Source organism: Ammospiza caudacuta, chromosome 2 (genome assembly GCF_027887145.1).
Source record: "Ammospiza caudacuta isolate bAmmCau1 chromosome 2, bAmmCau1.pri, whole genome shotgun sequence".
Taxonomy (NCBI): Eukaryota; Metazoa; Chordata; class Aves; order Passeriformes; family Passerellidae; genus Ammospiza; species Ammospiza caudacuta.
The window spans coordinates 30,615,503-30,628,849 of NC_080594.1; the positions used below are offsets into that span (position 1 = coordinate 30,615,503).

At 42.1% G+C, this 13,347-nt stretch overlaps 1 protein-coding gene across 1 annotated transcript in view; it reads right to left on the reverse strand.

Annotated features, from left to right (window-relative positions):
- Positions 1-55: 55 nt before the first annotated feature.
- The window catches only part of POLQ (DNA polymerase theta), a 52,763-nt gene continuing 39,471 nt past the window's right edge, over positions 56-13,347 (reverse strand). The window contains exons 22-30 of the mRNA XM_058825351.1: positions 12,563-12,737; positions 11,987-12,122; positions 9,450-9,565; positions 8,679-8,863; positions 8,221-8,332; positions 6,567-6,691; positions 4,939-5,092; positions 3,012-3,127; positions 56-212 (exon numbers count right to left, since the gene is read on the reverse strand). Coding sequence (XP_058681334.1) covers positions 99-212; positions 3,012-3,127; positions 4,939-5,092; positions 6,567-6,691; positions 8,221-8,332; positions 8,679-8,863; positions 9,450-9,565; positions 11,987-12,122; positions 12,563-12,737 — 1,233 coding nt within the window. The 3' untranslated portion in view covers positions 56-98. The remainder of the gene's footprint in view (positions 213-3,011; positions 3,128-4,938; positions 5,093-6,566; positions 6,692-8,220; positions 8,333-8,678; positions 8,864-9,449; positions 9,566-11,986; positions 12,123-12,562; positions 12,738-13,347) is intronic.

The window sequence follows — 13,347 nt, forward strand, 5'->3', positions numbered from 1 at the left end:
AGCCCCATGGCACAGGCACACAGCACTGTCACAGCCCCATGGCACAGGCACACAGCACTGTCACTGTCACAGCCCCATGGCAGAGGCACACAGCACTGTCACAGCTCCAGCTCCTGCAGGTCTCCCCAGCTGGGGCCAATCTTCACTTTAACATTCAGCTTCACTGAGAGTTTGATGGCGTTTTCCATCTCATGTTTCACGATCTGAGCAACCTGGAAGAAAACATCAGGCATCAGACACAGACACAGCCTCAGTGCTCTGGGTTTCTGTCAATAGCTGGGGCAGACAAGCACCTGGAATCCTATCCTGCATTTATTTGCACTGACTTACCACCAGTGGGAATGCAACCAAATCCTGATTAGTGCTTATGAATGGAGAAACTGTATAAAGCCAGTGAGATTTTATGCAGCACAGAGCTGTGACTGGTTCTGCAGTGTTTGGGATTACTCAAAAAAGGGGCCAAGATTAACTTTCTGTTAAACACCTGAGAGTCCTGAAGAGTCTCATCTTTCACTCAGCTGCACAGCTCTGAAGTGTTTCATGGAGTCTGTTCTGAAAACTTCAAGCTACTGAAAGCAAGACACAAAACAAATTTGCCAGAAGCAAAGAACAGTGGCTCGTCCGTGTTGTGCCAGCTTGAAAAGCACTCTGTGAAACACAAATTATAAACCTCTGGGAAAGCAGGTCACATTCCATGTGGGTGCTACAAATACTGCCCAGCTTCCCCCTCACTATTTAGTTTAGGCAACTCCTGCCCTCTAGTAAACAGATGAGGTAACTGTTCTCTGCTCTCCAAAGGTATTCCTAAGAAAACACTCATTTCAACACACAGTTAGGAGGCCAGAAATTATTTCTTTCTGCAGCAGTTTGGATTACAAGAGACTGGATTTTTTTCCTCCTGACTGTAAAAACCTGTCCTGGACAAAGGTACCCCTTTTTGGGTCCCTGTGCAGAATCCAGCCTGTCCTGGATTGCTTATTTGAATGAATCTCTCAATCCACACCCATCCCATGAACCTTTCCACAGCAGAGTGAAAAGAGGCTTTGAAGTTATGGTGATTACTCACCCTGGCAGCAGAGGAACTATTCAAGCTGTCTGACCCTTCCATGTGTTTTCATAATTTGCTGACAAGTAGCCCCACCACCACAGAAATTCCTCCATAGTTTTTGCTGGGGAATGGAGGAGGGGATTTGAGGAGATCAGAGCACAAGACTTCACATCAGCATGAAGAACTAGGGGAAGATCTGTCTTCCAAACCCCTATGCCCCTACATACTGCATTTCAAAATAATCTTGATAACCTAGAAAAGTGCTTTGAAATAAGATGTAATTCAGCACAGACAAGTACAGAGTGGAAAGAAGCAGGGTAGAGAATTAGGACAGAAATAATCTACTGCTCAAAAATAGGATGAAAAATAACTGCCTGGGCAGGAAAAAATGGGGTTATCAGAGATTAGAAACTGAACAGGGCCTAAGCAAGGCACACTGCTGTGAGAAAACAAGGAAATGAAATTCTGGAACATAGAAAATGTTGCTTACATGACACACAAATCAATTTTCCACTCTATTCAAACCACTCCAGCTTTGATCAAGTTTGGGGCCCAGCAGATCAAAAGAAACATGAACCATACAGGAGATTCTCTGAAAATGGTCACAAGTCCAGCACATGGCACCAGCAAAGAATGTCTGATTTGGGCTGTTGCACCCAGAACCAGGTACAGCAGCTGTGCTGCAGGGCAGGCAGGAAAACCTGCTGGTTTAAGCAACTGCCCAGAAAAAGCTATGGAGAAATACATCTGAAGGGAGCTAGAAAAGCTGGTAATAATTGCTCTTGAGGTTGAGGTAGTTAATGAAATAAATAAAATACAATAGATAATAAGCAAATCCATTCACTTGTCTCCAGTTCTCCTGAGAACACCATGATAAACTGGAGTCAGTATCTAAAGATGTTAAAGCCTATACTCAGGAGATTTCAGTCTTCTACAGGAAGAATATTAGGAGCCTTTCAGTCTCAAAAACAGCCTGCCTAGATTGAGGCAGCAGATGTCTGAACAAAGTTGGCAAAATGAGAAAAAGCTCAAGCTGAGATTCAAGACAAAAATAGCAAACCTTTTGTTTTTATTTACATGAACGTATCGATATTATTAATAAATATACTCACTTATATCCTTCACATATTTATTAATATACACATGCATGGTCAGGCCACTCAGCCCTGCTGAAAGCTCTGTCAGACCAGGAGTTGCTGCTTCCCATCAGGAGATGACCTTTTGCCATCAGCAAAGTGCCTGTGCAGAAGGGGAATAAAGGAACCCCAAGGTATGGAAGCACAGCCTGGGAGCCTCCCTGTGTCCATGCTCAGGACTTGGGAAACACTGAGCTGCCAACATCCAGCTCCCACACCTGCCCCTGGAAACTGGCACAGAGACTCCCCTGTGCCCAAGAGTGCCCTCAGGGAGGAGCACACACACACAGACATTTTAAGGGCACTTAAAAACCACAGAGCACATTCCTGGTACCTACCCTGCTGCCAAGCAGCACCACAGTGCTCCTACCAGGAGGACAAGCAGGTAGGGAATGAGGAAATGAGCACTAAAATCCTCCTTTCCCTGCACAAACCACAGCTGCTATAATGCATGTTCTGAGTTAGGCACCAGAGCATTAAGAGGAAGGCAAAAATACCTCTAGATGAGGAAACACTTCCCCCCACAGCTGTCAACAACACTAAGCCACTTCACTCATCAAGCCTCATAGAGAGGTTGCATGAGCTGCTGTTACAAGCAACAAAGCACAAAATGAAAATGAACTTCAGCCATGGGGATGGCTTGAATCCAAAAATCAAGGGATCAAGCATGCAAACATGCTTTTTTCATCCAGCTGAACCTTGTTTTCACAGCCCTTTCAGCACCCATGGAGGGGGAATCCAGGGAAGACAATGTGGGCTCCTAGAAGGAAGGCTTGTTAGAAATACAGCAACACAGCAGAGCTGAAAGAGGAGCTGCAGGGCTGTACCTGGATGACATCGTCCTCTGCCACTTCATAGAGGAGCTCATCGTGCAGCTGGAGGATGAAGAAGCCTCCTCTGATGGGATGTAGCATCCCTGTGTTCCTCCTCCTCAGATGCCTTCCTACACAGGTGAAGAGCAGAGTTTGTTAGGCACCGTCACACAAAACTGTGTTTCTTGTATCAGAAACCTTTGCACATTCCTAATGCTGAGAAAAAGAACGTGAGCACCTTGAAAATGAAAAAGCCCAAGCCTACAGACAGAACCACAAATCATGGCTATTCTATCAATATTTGTACAGCTATTGAGGGAAAATATGTTAATGAAAAGTATTTTAGATATACACATTTCAGCATTACATTATAAAGACATGAATCAGAACAGAAGCAAGAGACAGTTGTGTCTCCTGAACCATCTGTTCTGAAAGTAAATTTTAAACAAAATCATGCAAAGTTTAATCAGAAGCTGGTTTACAACATTCTCTCTGGCAATGAATTGGGATTCTGCTTTTCTTCCACAACCATTTTAATGGCTAGTTTAAGAAAGCAGTGAGCCTCCTGCAAAATGCAGTTTCTGAAACTGTAGCTCCTGAGTAGAACTGAGGAAGGAAGAAAAGAGCAGTTATTGAATAAACAAGTAAGCAGCTGACAAAACAAAGATCCTGGTGGGCCTTCCCTGACAAAAAAAAATGAAACAAACCCTTCCATGGCAAAAGCTGTTGGTGTTTTAAAATAAACAAACACCACCTCACACACAGAGACTCAAAAGTTATTTATTTCTCAGGTTAGCTAACAGGAGGACTTCAGTTCACAAGAGGGTTTCAAGCCATCATCAGCTGCTCACGCAAGCCTCACACTGAAGCAGCAATGTTGAAGCAGCCACATGATGCAGGATGCTCCTCTGATGGCATCTCTAATTTGCTGAAAAAATAATTCCTTCCATTTTTTGAAACACTCAGAGCAGGGGGAAACTGTCACAAATGCATCTGCTCACCTCCCTACAGTTACACTGGCCAAAGGTCAGGAGCTTCTGCTGCTCCTAGGAGGGGTGAGAAGCTCTGCCAAGCTCGTGTCTCCTACTCCTACCTGACCTCTGAACCTGGTCTCTCCAAAATAAACCCCCTGACACATTTTTAGATGTTTGGCCATTAATTATTTAGTTTCCAAATCAGACTCTTCATATTAAGACAGCTTCATGTTTCAATTGAAGCATAAGAACTATCAAAGAAATACAGCTCTCCATCTCTTCAGTAGTCTTTCTAAAATACACCTGATGAACAAAACATCATCTACAATAAGCTAAAAAAAGTATTTGTGGCATTCCTCTGGGAATGAGCACCCCAGCATAGCTTTGCTACCTGCAGAAAAAAACTAATGCTGAAAAAACTTATGGTGATAAGTGCTTCACATAATACTACTGGGAAGTCTCCGTACATCAAATTCCAGCCAACAAATTCCAAATTTAATTCTAACAAAAATATGTATTTTTGGAACCAGAAGTGATCCCACTCAATTTTTTCACTGCCTCTGAAGCCAGAGTGTCTGCTCAGCGCCTCCTTCCTCCTTCTGAACAATTCTGTGGTGGCATCACAGACCACATCACACATGAACTCTCACTGCCAACCTTTGCAAGACCTGCTCTGAGGTAACCAGAGTCTCTGTTCTGGTCACATTTGCTTCAGTTTGTTGAGCAGACATTTTTCCTCCTTACTGATGACTTTTTTGCTCATTATACACACACTTAGCACAGTCAGGAAATAAAACTTCTCCCACCTCTAGGCCCAGAAACACTAATTTTTTTCACGTTTTTTTGTTTATTTTGGTGGCGTTTCTTGTTTGTTTGTTTTTGTTGTTGTTTTGTTGTTTGGTTTTTTTAAATTATTATTAGTGACACTGAAAATCTTGCTCCAGTGTGCAAAGAAGAGGCAACCATACCAGTTTTATCCCTCTGGAAGGAGCTCTCCAGATGTCCATGGGACTTGAACAGAGAGGAGAAGGCTTCCAGACATCTCTGAATATTCACTGTGGCTGTTTTGACAATATCTGCAGCAGATCCCTGGACAGTTGTATTCACAGCCTGGCGCTCCGCCTGAACACAGAGAGTTGTTCTCAAAACTCACCCCCAAAAAATCAAATCCAACATGTCACATCTAGTTAATTAAAAATAATAAATACATGGCCAAATATACACAGAGTAAAAATTCCAAATAAAGAGTTTGTCCTATCTGCCTGAGAGAAAGAAACATTATAGACTAGCTTCAGACACAAAATTTCTACAGGCACCTGACAAAATTCCACCAATTTAAAATTAATGAATATCAAGAGTGATAACCTGCAAGAGTCACCATCCACAAGAAGGAGAAGCCTATACTCATGGTAACAGTTTCAAGGGGAGAGGAAAAATCTCAGTTAATGCAAGCACCACAAGACACTTCTGCCTATCTGCAAAGCCATAAGAGATGGACAACCAAAGGCAAGAAACTGGACTTCATGGACTGACAATGTGGTCTGCCACCCTAAATCCTGACTGCCAGAGCATTACAGCTGTGCAAAAACACAGCAGACCACAATTTTTTTTTACACAAGCAACTTCTCTACTAATCAGAGACAGAAAGTCAGACAAGAAAACTGTATTAAGTTTCTTCTTTCTTTGTTTAGAGCTGAAATATCTGCAAAGAACTACAAGGATGCTGAAATGAAAGTGAAGATAATTCATTAACTGGTCTTTAATATGATTTTAAAGACTAAATCAAATCTGGACAGAAGATGCATCTAGAAAGCTTCCTGTTGAAGTGTTTTTCAGATAAAATTGTCCATTATTTTCAAAAGTTTTTTGAAAGCCTCCTTGTTTCCCTGTCAGCTCTTTGGAGTACAAACTCCCCCACTTCCTCCCTCTTCTACTCTAGTCTTTAATTCCATAGCTTCCTACTGAGAAGTATAATGCTTTCTCCCCAGAGAAACACCTTCCTAGGGAGTCAATTTACTCTTCCTGAAGTAAATCTATGGCAGAAGTGTCCAAAATTACCTGGGAAAAAAAATTATGGTAGTGCAAAGGTGTATACTAAGTAAATATTTATCTAAGAAGTTAGAGCAATTTTCCTTTCAGGGAAAATAAGAAAAGGAACAAATACCCAAAAATATAGGTCTTAAATGCCCTTTCTTCTTCAAGTGGTGACAGCATGTAACATACAAAGACTGCTGAGTTGGAGCAGCTCAGCCTGAAGAGTTAAGTGTACCCCTGTGTGGAGGCTTTTTAAAACCATGTCCATCGATTTCAATCAATTACTCACTGCAGCTCCAGCGTGGGAGTTCTGAAGTGAGGTGAGCACAGTGATGACAGCTGCACACCCAGCCACATAAGGCTGACGTCAAACAGGCCATGACAAAAGCTCTGTTGTTCAAAGAGTGACTGAGGGAACAATGAGTTAAGCAAGAAGTGGAAGGTCATGACTAAGATGGCTCACAAACCTTGTTAAACTGCAGACATGGCTATACAAAGAAATCTGGCATTTTGAAAATAAAAACTAAAAGACAGTTTAAGAAAGGCACAGCATTCAACATACATGAGCTTTGCTGTAGGGGTTTGGGTCTTTGATAGCTGGCAGGTAGCGGCGTCTCCCCAGGATGGTCTGCACAAACCCGTCCCTCCTGCAGCTCCGCACCGTCTCCCTCAGGAACCTCTGAACCCCTGTGAAAGGAGAGGGAAAGTTTTCTGTCACACAGCTGATGCTCTGTACTGACCTCTCACTGAAAGCAGCACAGGGGAAATCCTTTCAGTTTCCCAGACCCCATCAGTGGACAAAGGCACACCATCACTCATTCAGCTCTGCTGCAAAACCGGTTCAGACTTTTGAGGTGGAAGAGAGTGCACAGTGTCAGGATATCTGGCAGTGCACAAGGAGGTGGGACGTCCATCCTGCCCAGTGCCCAGGCACAGGGTCACACATTATTGTTGATAATGGAGAGGTCAGAACCTGGACCAGCACTGGAAACACAAGTAGTAGGGAGGGAGTAAACTGAAAGCAGAAGCCAGAGCCCTTGATGCCTCAGGCTGCCTGACTTCAGGCTGTGTCCCTTCAGATTCTAGGATGAAAGAAAATCACCCCCCTGCACTTTGCAAGGGAAGAAGCAAATCCACCAAGAGTGTTGAAAAGAAACTTAGGTCAAAGAAAGGTGAGACAGGGAAGAGTGAACTTGCACTGCAAGTTCAGGTAACAACTGTACTAAAATGGGAAAAGTTAACTTGAGACAGTTTCCATGTTTACAAAATATAAAATGTAAAAGGAAATATTCAAAATCAGGACTGACAGCCTAAGTCAATTCACTAGGTATGTCATTTAGCAGTCAGCCTGGCAACACCTAGCAAGTGAAAACCCACAAGAAGTGAACTTTAAAAATAAGGTACACTGCAGTTTGTAAGCACACACACATACCAAGAGAGAAGAAGCAGGAAGTCATTCCTAATGGTCATGAAGGGGATACTATTCAGAAATTAATGGAGACTAAACAGAAAACCATTTTTCCGCATCTGTTTCCTAAAGAAACAAACTCTAAATCTTCAGAAAATAATTTTCCAGCTCATTTTCAAGTCCTATGATTAGAGCTAGCTGCCTCTCGTCCCATTTGCCCTCCATTCTTTTTCTGATTGCAGCTCTATTGTCTCTACATCTTTCCTAAAAATTAACATGCTTCTTAGAAAAACAACCATGTCTTTTTACAAAACAGAGGAGAGCTACTCTGAACAGCTGGATAAAAATTAAAGGGTAATATGTAAAATAGTTTAAACTCCATGAAAGCAGAAGACAAAAGCAGAAGAAAGAAATGGTTATATTTAAAAATTATAAGAAGCATGGTTCTAAAGTTTTCACAGCATATCATTCGAAGCTGTGTGTTTTAATAAGGAAAAACATATTTCTCATTCAGAAACCAAAGAGCTTTAAAATGACTCCTCAGGGCTTATTAATTAATTAAAATAACAAAAAAAAATTATTGTAATAAGTAAAGAACAAAGTCCTAAAGGTAAATAAAACCAGAGAGAGTAAAATATTACAGAGTATCAAACTGCTGCATTCATGACTGGACATTTTCAAAATAAAAAGCATTTTCAAGAGATACGAGCAGTAGGTTGAGACAAATTTAGGATTTGAAGGGCCATGGAGAGAAGGGATTAAAAACAACAACTACCACCACCCAGCTTCCAAACAGCCATATCCAAACCTGTGTATCTTGATTTGAAGGATTCAATATAACTGGCAGCTTCATTTTCATCAATCCCCATCTGCTCTCCTAAAGATTTTGCTCCTATTCCATAGATGATTCCATAGCAGATCTGCCAGAGGAAAGGGTGAAGAATCAACAAGCGTTTGGTCAGCCACGCAGAGAAAGCAGAGCCAAAACAAAATGTGATCCACTGGAAGGCAAGTGTATGAAAACAAGGGCAAGTATTCAAGAAGAGAGACCCCTTCTGAGTCCAAGCCATTCATGCTGCTTTTCTCCACCCTCATCCCCCAAAAAAACCCCGACAGCTCCACTTACAATGTACTGAGAGTGGGAGGACGGACAAAGCAACTGCTGAACAATCATGGCCAAACTCAAACAGAAAAACATCTACAATGTGTGGAACACTGAACCTTCCTGCCCAGAAAGCTACTGTTGAATTTTTTTCCTAAAATTACCTGCTTTGCTTGTTGCCTGGTCCTGTCCCCCACAGCTTCAGGGTCGATCATTTTCCATTCTGCTGCGATGCTCTTAAAGACGTCGGTACCGCCATTCAGGGCTTGAATGAGGCGGCAGTCGCCAGACAAGTGAGCCAGGATCCTCAGCTCCAGCTGAGAGTAATCAGCAGCCAAGATTACACCACCTGAAGTCCAGAAGTTATCAGAAAGCATTATTTCATAAATTACTCCAATATTCCATCCAACTTGCCAGCAAGAAGGACTGAACCCGTCCTTTATCTCCTGCTCTGGGAGTTTTTCACAGCAATTTCTACCAAGACAAATTCTTGCCTGTTTCCCCAATGCTCGGGCCTGCATGCTTCACATCTAGTCACATTTAGAATCCATCAAAACCATATGAACAAGTGTCTGTCCAGGTGTCTAAGACAGAGCAGGCAATGTGAGAACAGACATTTGGATAGAAAGAACACTAGGTAGAGTGCACTTTGTGTATTAAGAGCTGCCTTAGCTACCTCTTTAAAAAACAGGTATTCTTTAAGAAGAAATGAAAGTGTGAACATGTGAATGGTACAATTTTAATACTTTGCCCAACTGAAACTCTCTCTTTTATAGTCCTGTGAATAATTTTGAAGGCACACTAACTACTGCACTAGTTTTCCAAGTAGGCTGCTCAGACCATATATACTGTTGTCAATCCTTAAACCTTCATTATATCTAGTATTTTTTGCTAACCATATATTTTACAATTACAGAGCAGGATCTGGGCATTACCTGGGAAAGGAACAAAAGCATGCCTCATGCTAACAGAAAATGGTAATCCTCTTTCTTCTGATCTGTTTGCAGCTTGAACCTTTAGCCCATTAGGCAAAATATAACACTTTCTGCATCTGTGGAGAAAAAAAATTACTGCCCCTTCACCAATTTCTAAAATACTAAGAGATGCATAATCATTTTTACCACAAAGGATCACTGAAAACAAGTGAGACACTGGCATCTATTCCATTTTTCTGGACAATCCATAACCAAATTTGACCATGGAGGAACTGGACAGAGACCACATAAACATCTGAAAGGGATTTATAGATTCCAAAAATACTTTGGGATAAATCTTCCTAGTACATTCAGGATTCAGTTCAGAAATTGGATCATTCTGTTCTAAAACAGGTAAGATGAATGGCCCTAGATCTGTGATGAGCTTACTCCAGAAAGGCAATGGAGTCACAGAAATCCTAAAAATTCAACACTTCACCTTGTGTGCCAAGTCTCTCAACATCATTCTCCTCTGCAGAATGCATACACCAGCACAGAGGCAGAAAAATCCCCCCTCAACATCACCCTCATTACTGCACATGCACACACATTCACAAGTAAGCCTGTAAAAACAGAGCAGAAGTTGCAGAAAAGGTGCTCATAACACACTGCAGGTTTCCTCCCTAAAGACTGAGAGAAAGAGTGCCCCAAAGCCGCTCAATTTTCTTTTCTGAGAGGCCAAAAGTTTACAGTGTCACCCACATGCTCTGCACCCTCTCAGGGCTGCTCAGGTCTCCTGTCCCACCAAGCCATTTGTAGCTGCAGATGGAATTGTATCCATGAGCACATCCACTGAACAGTGCACAGCTCTGGCACCATTCATATCACAGCCTCCCATCAGCACCAGTCTACCAGACAGTCCAATGGGCTCTTCACTGGAAGGCAAAAAGCCTTTTTAAATCCTTGATGTCTGGATCAGGGATCTGAGGAAATTCTTTATCAAAATGAAAAGCTGTCTCTGAGATCAAGACTAGTTTCAGCAGAGCGCAGAAAAAAAACCATCATGCTCTCTCTCCCTTGTGCACTTCCTTTTCTTCTTAAATATTGGCTTTTCAGGCATGGTAGGGATCAATGAGATGAATGCAGAAAAATCACAGAAATAAATGTTCAAGAGAGATAAAGGTGAGGAACAATTGCATGTCTGGCTACTGCAGAAAATCACACTGTTCAGCATAGGTTCTCAGTTTAGTGTAAGGGCTTTATGCCATGACCTAATTTAGCTACACTCCTTTGGTCAGAAGCTTCTTACAACAGGAGGAAAGAGTAGCAATAGTGGTTAGGAAGATAATAGACAGTTTAGACCAAAGTCTGGAAGGCTGATCAGACTTGGCTGGATGGCAATTTCTTTTGTGCCAGCAGTCATTTCTGTGCCTTTAGGATGGCCCATCTTCCTAACACAGTGGCTGCTTAACTAAGGAATGTAGGAAAGTGTAGGGAAAGTCAGTCTGAGAGACCTCTCAGAGTCTGGCAGGCACTCCAGTTCTTTGATGGGCTCTTCTCTACAGGGAAGACTCTCAAGAAACCAGCACACTCCCCAGCCATCCTGAAAAGCTGCTGCAAGCCTGAGCACTGCCACAGCTTCATCTCAGAATGACATTCCTGCCTCCATGGCTATGCCTGGTTCTGCTGAGATGAACAAGATCCTTCTACTCCTGGGTTCTTTTCTCACTACTTTCACAAGGAAGTTAAATGCATTGTGGTAGGAGGCACCAGACAGAAGAAGCAAAAACCTTCTCAAATTTCTCACATCTTGCTGTGGGGAAAAAAGTTTAGAAAAGTCACTCAAGTGACACAACTGGGACAAGAACCTGAATGGAAAGAGAAATTGAAAGGGCAGAAAAGCACCACCAAGTAGGAAGCCTCAAAGCTCACAAGGTAGACGCTAAAAGATTGGTGTTTCACTAGACTTCCATACAACTGTTAAGGCATTGGCATGTAATGCTATCAAAGTAGAACTGTAGAATCATAGAAAACAGGGTATTTGGTTAAGAGAAATCAAATTTAGAAATCTTCCTCTGCTATCTGGTAGTTACTGCAGGTCACTATCACAAATGAAATTATTAACAAAGAATGAAAAATATGTTCACCCCAGTTGCCTTAAAAAGGAACAGCATAAAACAAATGAATTTTCTTCTGCTTCTTCCACAATATTCAATGCTCTTTCAGAGTAGTTCTTAGCAAGTCAAACCAGATCCTAACTTCAGTTTGGTTATTTTCAGCCTCAGGCTTTCCATCCAACAGCTGGGAACGTAATGCTAATCTCACTGAAGGGTTTCATAAAGACCGTCAAAAAGAAAGCAAATAGCTACATGAAACCACATGCTGTTAGTATCATTATGTCTTTCATGTATCACTGATTTTTAGGTATTTATTTCCCTGTAAGAGAGACACTGAAGAACAAGTCACACTGACACGACAGCAGCCACAGGTGAAGGCAGAAAAAAGAAATTTGACAACCCGACCACATTTAGACAGAAGCTTTGTCAAGATCCTCCTACCTGCCCCCCAGTGCAGCATGAGAATTAACATTTCCATGGGCTTGGGAGGGGGGGCTTTCTTCAACCACAGTTGGCATTTCAATCTCAAAATCTCTTGGCACATTCTGGATATTTGGCTCTGTGAAGCTCACTCGACCTGAAAGGAAGATAGGGCACAACTAAGGAAGGGTCCAACTGGAGTCTCTAACTCAGTACAGCTGCACACACTGCATCTCCAAAATACAATGGCCAGGAGAGTGAGAGGGCACAACCACTGAAAAAAAGTTTAAAAAAGGAAAAGTAATTTGTGTTTAATGGGCTTGTGATGGTTCCCCATTTCTGTATCACTAATAACCTGTTCTGGACACATGGTAATATGTGTAAGAAATGAATAATACTGCTCAGTGAACACAAAAGCTATTTTAAATACATCTGGGTTTTTAAGGCAGACATATGTCAAATAGATGTACCAGTATCTCTGCTTGGTTGAAGCAGAGCACAGGCTTGATTTCCTATCTTTTCCTCTTAGAAAGCTGCACACAATACAAAAAGACAAAAAGCCAGTAAGAACTGAGGTACTTGCACACATTTGTTCACCTGTAGCTGTGTGAGTCTGTGAAATTGGATATATCCTTTCCATTCCCAGTGCAGAATTCAATCGTTTCTCCCTCTGCAGTGGAAACACCACTTTAGTAATGGCATTGTTGATCCTCCTCCATTCTAGTATCAGCCCTGGCAATGGGTGAAGTGTCTTTAATTTCTCCAAAACATCCTTGTGGGAAGAAAAGGACACAACTAATCAACGGCCTTTAAAACTTTATAAATAAAGTTTTTGCTGCTCTGCAGGAAAAAGTGACTCCTTCACCCACAGTGGGTTCCAGTGTCACTGCCTTAAAATTAAATCCATATCCTCTCCATTTACACCACCTACACCTGGGTAATCAAAGCACCACCTGACACAGCTGCAGTTTTATTACCCACGAGAAGACAATCACTTCTCTCTGGACTTCTGCACCCTCATCATCACTCTTAATCTGCACCAACCAATAAACCACCTGAAATGAAATAAAGCATCACTTGCCATAGGTCCCCTACGTTGTCTCCTCTTGTCCAGCGTTAATGCTTCTCCTCCATCTTCTTGCATATTTTTCTCCCTGCTCTCTCCTATCTGTACACTAGGAACACCAAGTGAAGCCCTTGACCACGCTCCTGGTAGACAAAGCTGATCACTAGCAATCAAATCCTTTCAGTTTAATCAGAAATGTGAAGGGACTAACAAGAATTTCAAAAGACAGTGGCATGCAAACATTTCTCAAAATAACTTTTTTTTGTGTGTGCTGCAGACAGCTGCAGCCTCATCCCTCCACATCACAAAAGGAGGA